The 6,002-nt window shown below is 54.6% G+C and overlaps 1 protein-coding gene across 1 annotated transcript; it reads right to left on the bottom strand.

Annotated features, from left to right (window-relative positions):
• Nucleotides 1–272: 272 nt before the first annotated feature.
• On the bottom strand, nucleotides 273–1,702 carry ARF6 (ADP ribosylation factor 6). Its single transcript, XM_027744437.2, has one exon. The coding sequence runs from the start codon at nucleotides 1,398–1,400 to the stop codon at nucleotides 873–875; it is 528 nt and encodes a 175-aa protein (XP_027600238.1). The 5' UTR covers nucleotides 1,401–1,702; the 3' UTR covers nucleotides 273–872.
• Nucleotides 1,703–6,002: the final 4,300 nt, after the last annotated feature.

Below are 6,002 nucleotides of genomic sequence, written 5' to 3'. Positions count from 1 at the left end.
ATGCATGATGTATGATGGGGCAGAGCTCCCCAGCTGACATTCCAAAAGCAGTTCTTACATTTCCCGGCGCCCGATATGCACTTCGAAACACACGTTAACAGTGGAATTCCCACTCTCTGCCACTGCAGGCAAGAATTCCCCTCGTTAGCCTGAGCCGTGGAGCCAGACCGAGTCGCTGTTTAGTTACAGATTAACAGAACTTTTCTTTAAAAAAAAAAAAAAAAAAAAAAAAAAAAAAAAAAAAGTCCTTAATATAAAAAGACAGACTGCGGTTTGATTTTAAGCAATAATTTTCAGTTTACTAGATGAAGTCGACCTAGCAACATATCCTGCAGGAATGCAAAAAAGTAGCAATCTACAGCAAAGTGAGAGAGAGAGGAAAAAAAAAATAAAATATATATAATCAAAAAAAGTAGACCCAGAAAGCATACACTGAAAAATGGACCCCCTCCCCCAACATCCCCCCAAAATAATTCAAACCAGCAAAGGGCTATCGAGAGGAAACAACAACAAAAAAAAAACCAACAAAAAAAAAGTTACTTAGCAAGTCTACAATGTGTCCTTCCCCTGTTTGCTGGAAGTCTGGCATAGCATCTAGTGCCTGTGTTCGTGTCCCATTCCGAGGTTAGAGCATCCTAACGCCAAGCAGGAGGAGTTAGAACAGGAATCCAGCCAAGGGTGCAGGAGGAAAGGGTGGCAGAAAGGTGATCGTAATCCTATGGATGCTTTTTATTTTTTTTTTTTTTTTTACTTTTCAGTAGAGAATCATTCTTCTGGAAAGCCACGTGGGTTATTTTTTTTTTTTAAATTTGTTTTTCTGTTTGTTTGTTTGTTTCTTTAATTCTTTGTAGACTAAATAGTTCCTCTCCCCATTAGGATTTATAATTGGACGTTAACCACGTCAGCCCTTCGTAGAGTCCATCCCCCGTCGTGGCACAGGAGGGCTGCACATACCAATTCCTATCCCTGATCCGGGTCAGGCCCAGTTTCTCCTGGATCTCGTGGGGTTTCATGGCGTCGGGCAGGTCCTGCTTGTTGGCGAAGATGAGGATGATGGCGTCCCGCATCTCCCGGTCGTTGATGATGCGGTGCAGCTCCTGCCGCGCCTCGTCGATGCGGTCGCGGTCGGCGCAGTCCACCACGAAGATGAGCCCCTGCGTGCCCGTGTAGTAGTGCCGCCAGAGGGGCCGGATCTTGTCCTGGCCGCCCACGTCCCACACGTTGAACTTGACGTTCTTGTAGGTGACGGTCTCCACGTTGAAGCCCACGGTGGGGATGGTGGTCACCGACTGGCCCAGCTTCAGCTTGTACAGGATCGTGGTCTTGCCGGCCGCGTCCAGCCCCAGCATCAGGATCCGCATCTCCTTGTTCCCGAAGATCTTGGACAGCACCTTGCCCATCTCGGCGGCATCCAAGGGAGGGCGGCAGGGCGAGCGCCGGGCCCCGGCGGCGAGAGAGGGGGCGGGCGGGGCTCAGCGCGGGCCGCGCATGGGGCGCCGGGGAGGCGGCTCCCGCTGCTCCGCCGGGCCCGCGGCGGCGGCTCCGCCCGCTGCTGGCTGTGCGGCGGCCGCGGCGCTCAGCTCATGGGTGCCGGGCGGTGCCCCCCGAGGGTGCCCGGGCCGTGCCGGGCGGTCCGGGCCGCGCTCCCTCACCCGCCGCCGCCGGAACAGGGGCCGCGCGCGCCCGCGCCCGCTTCCGCCCCGCTGCCGCCGCCGCCGCCGCGCCCCCGCGCATGCGCCGCGCGCGCGCCGCGCCCCGCCCCGCCCGCCTTCCGCCCGCGCCTTCCCGCCCGCCCGCCGCGCGTGCGCGGGAGGCGGTGCCGCGCCCCGCGCGGGGCGGAGGGAGGAGGAGGGAGGGGGCGTGGCCTCAGCGTTGATTGGTGGGAGAGAGCGGGGGGCGGGGCCGCGGTGGGGAGAGGCGCCACGCGATCGCGCGTCAGCGCGGGGGGTGCGCGGGGGGGCGGGGCGAACCTTAAAGGGGCAGCGGCCGGCTGGGACCGCGCCCGGCACCGGCCGCGGGGAACCGGGAGAGAGCCGGGAATGTTTGGGGATAAATCCCTGTCTGGGCATGGTGGGTCTGCATTGTGAGGGCGGTGAGGCCCTGGCACAGGGTACCCAGAGAAGCTGTGGCTGTCCCTGGAGCCCTGGAAGTGTTCCGGGCCAGGTTGGACGGGGCTTGGAGCGACCTGGGCTTGTGGAAGGTGTCCCTGCCCATGGCAGGGGGTGGCACTGGATCATCCTTTTGGTCCCTTTCAGCCCAAACCACTCTGTGATTCTGTGATGCATCATCGGGTTTACAACTCCGTGTTCTCTCGGGACACTCCCTGTAATTTCAATCAGTGAAACTCCAGCCCTGGACAACCCCTCTGGAAGCGCAGCGCTCGCCCACGTCCGTCCCCGGTGCTCCGGGAGCCGTGTCCCGGCACGCCCGGTGACACAGAGCAGCTCCTGCTCACACACGTCGGGCCGGTCCCGCAGCCGGGACCTGTCCCAGCCCTGCGCTCCTGGGAATGTGCCAGCGGGGCTGGGACAGGGAGCACTGAGAGGCTTGGACAGGGAACACTGCAGGGCTGTTCCTCCCAGCCTGGGCGCTGGAACAGGGGGTGCACACATGATTCCTGCTGGCAGGAAAGCAATTCTGGTTTGGCGGCTCCGTCTGAGCTCGTGGAGCAGAGACAAGGGAAGCGGCATCGGGAACACAAAACCAGAATCACGGAATCCCAGAATCCCGGAGTGGTTTGCATTGTAAGGGACCTTAAAGCCCATCTCATTCCACCCCTCTGCCATGGGCAGGGACACCTTCCACTAGGATGTACTTGATCACTCCGGGGTCTCCAGGGGATGTGATCCATCTTCTCCCGGTGTGTGTTCCCTTGGGATTGTGTCTGGGGGACCTGACTTCACCAGATCCTCCCATCCCATCAAAAATACCAAATTTTGAGTTTATTTTTATGGCAGGCATGTGGCACATGCAAAGGAATCCCCCTTGGGACAGCCAAAAGGAAATACTTTGGTGTCTTTAGAGGGACAGGAGGTTTCCTGGACCACAGAATTATTAAGGGATCAAGCACCGAGCTCTTGTGACCAGTGACAGGACCCGAGGGAATGGCTGGAGCTGTGCCAGGGGAGGGTTACGTTGGATCTCAGGAAAAGGTTCTTCCCCCAGAGGGTGGTTGGCACTGAACAGGCTCCCCAGGGCAGTGGGCACGGCCCCAAGGCTGCCAGAGCTCAAGGAATGTTTGGACAGGGACAAGGTGGGATTGTTGGGGTGTCCTGTTCCGGGCCAGGGGTTGGAAAACTAAAGCAAGAAGTGATTTCCTCGTGGCTCCCTTCCAACTCAGGGAATTCTGTGATTCTAAAATGTCAATAGGAGTTTCCAAGGAAGCTTTTGCTCTTTCCAGCAGCAAGCAAAGAGGGAGGATGCCAAGGAAAACATGCCATCCGTGACCTCTCCTAATGAGAGGCAGCGCCAGGGGCATGTCCTGCTGACCCAGGGCTCAGGAGTGTCCCTGCTGTGCCAGAGTTCACGCTCTGATGATTAAAACAGCAGATAAAACTGCTAATTATTGAACTGGATCGGGATTTACAGCAAGCCCTGATCCCACTGGATGCAGCTGGCTCAACCTCCTCTAACCAGCAAGGGATATTTATCTAAACAGAGGGCTGAATAATTGCAGGGCTAAAATTACCATCAGGATGTGGATGTTAGTGGGTTTCTACTTGGCTCCGCTCCCTGTGGCCACTTCCGTGCTGGAGAGCACAAGTTCAGTCAATCAGGCAGCACGAGACCACGAGTGCTCCTCAAAATACTTGGGAAAGGTGATGTCAGGAGCTTTAAGGCCCTGCCTTGCCCGTGTTCCAGCATGGATGGCCCTTCCCGCTGCCTCAGAGCAGCGTTTTGCGCTTTCAGGAAATGACTTTTTAGAGCTTTTGTTCTATCAGTGTGAGGCGTTGAGGGGAGGGTGTGACCGTGCTGAGATCGTTCTACTTTCCTTTTTAGTAGCTGAGAGTTTCCTTTGGGGCTTTCTTCACCAGCTGGGAAACATGGATCTCGAAGCACACAGCCAGGGGAACACGGGATGGGGTTTGGGACACTCGGCTGTCGGGGCTGTGGGAAGGGGTGGCTGTGCCTGTGTGGGTACCACGAGGCACAAACCCCAACGAGTAACCAAAGTGGGAAAGTTACTTTTCCATCACCTTCTCCACATTTTGCACCCTGACACAACGTTCCTCAGGTCTCTCCTCTTGAATCACAGCTTTTCGTGGTTTGTTGGAGCGTTGTCCCTCATCCTTCGGGATTGGGTGCAAACAGGGCTTGACCAGCTTTGGCTTTGCCCGTTTCACAGCTTTCCAGAACTCCTTCTCTCCTTTTGCTAAGCTGGGAGTGATGGAACCTGTGGAACACCTTCAGGTGTTCCAGTGCCAGCTGCTCCTGCACTGGGGCCGTTGTGGGGCCGATCCCAGGGGACAGGCCCTTCCCATGACTCAGCGGCCGCTTCCTGCCCGGCTCCTCTCCCTGCAGGGATCCTGCCTGCCTGTGCTTGATATCAGCAAGGAGAGGCTGCTCCAATCTCTGTTATCCCTTTGCCAGCTCAGACCTGCTCCTTTCCTGGTGTGTGTCCTGCCCTGGGTGGGCCCGTGACCGAGAGGAGACGTGTTTGCTCCAGGCTGTGGTTGCACTTCTGCCACTGTGTGACCTGCTGGAAGAATCCAAAGTTGATCATCCATGTCTCAAATCCTGGAAAAGAGAAGTGGTGCAGCTGCACATCTTCACACAGGAAAGCCCAAGCTTAACTGAGGATGTGGGGATGTGACAACATGTTGTAGAATCCCAGGATGGGTCAGGTTGGAAGGGACCACAGTGGGTCTTCTGGTCCAATCTCCACAGGATTTTGCCCAGGTGGTTCTGGAATATCTCCAGTGAGGGAAACTCCATACCCTCTCTGGGCAATCTGTTCCTGTGCATGGTCACCCACACAGGAGAGAAATTTTTCCCCGGAAAAAGAAATGAGATTCACTCAGGCAAATGCTTTTCCACCTGCACCGGGATTTGTTTCCAAGGATCCTCCCTGCCCTTCAGGAAAACTTCCTGTCCTTATTGTCTGTGCACCAGAGGAAGGTTTTACACGGCCTGGCACGTGTTTTTAAAGTAATTCTTCATGCTCCTTAGGATGATAGAACAAGAAGACATCTGAGAACTCAGCACTTTCAGGAGTTAAGATCTCAGATTAGTCACTAATAAACCCTGTGCACGTCAATTCCCGCAGCTCACGTTTACCAATCCCCCAGGGAATGGGGGAGAAGCTGGAGAGAGAGCACCACCTACTTTTGGAACATTTCAGTGTAGAGTCCTTGGTTTCCGTGAAGGAACAGGAAGGATGGGAAACAGGAAGCAGAATGGAAATGGCATAACTTTAGTAAAGCGAATAAAGGCTTCTCTGTGCAAGGAATCCCAGGTCTGTGTCCCTGCAGAGCCACTGCAGCTCCCCTTGGAGAGCCAGGAGATAACACAGCCCTTAAAATGGGAATTTTAAAGTGATGAGCCTTTAAACTGGGAATTTGTCCCAGCATAGGAAGTTTTGAAAGACAGGTCCTTGTTTTTAAGATAGTGACTTAATTCACTGTGGGATGGAAATGTGCCACCACAGATGAAATGTGATGGTCTGAGCAAGACAAATTCTTCACCTCAGTGCTCAGCCTGAAGAAAACTGATATAAAGCTACCCCCTGTAACCACCCCCAGGGAAAGAAATGCACCTTTGGGCACTATATGCTCGATATAGCACAGGGTCTTATGGTGCTGATTGATTTTCAAGGTCAAATACCCAACAAAAGCACTTAAAACACCTGAAAATGTTCTGGGTTACCTGCAAAATGTGAGCTCTTAGAAGGGGTTCAGTTTCATACATCTGCTTAAGAATTAAAACCCTTCTCGGGGCCTTGGTAACCCCCAGCGAGTTACTGGGTAGCCTGAAGAAGTTAAATATTTTAAAAGTAAGTTAAA

Source organism: Pipra filicauda, unplaced genomic scaffold (genome assembly GCF_003945595.2).
Source record: "Pipra filicauda isolate LSUMZ 115617 unplaced genomic scaffold, ASM394559v2 scaffold508_size1329835_pilon, whole genome shotgun sequence".
NCBI classification, from domain to species: Eukaryota; Metazoa; Chordata; class Aves; order Passeriformes; family Pipridae; genus Pipra; species Pipra filicauda.
Note: the sequence above shows the minus strand (reverse complement) of the source record. Positions and strands in the feature narration are given on the sequence as shown.

What these genes read in the sequence shown, in the direction of transcription:
- ARF6 (XM_027744437.2), bottom strand. Translation starts at nt 1,400, where the DNA reads ATGGGCAAGGTGCTGTCCAAGATCTTCGGGAACAAGGAGATGCGGATC.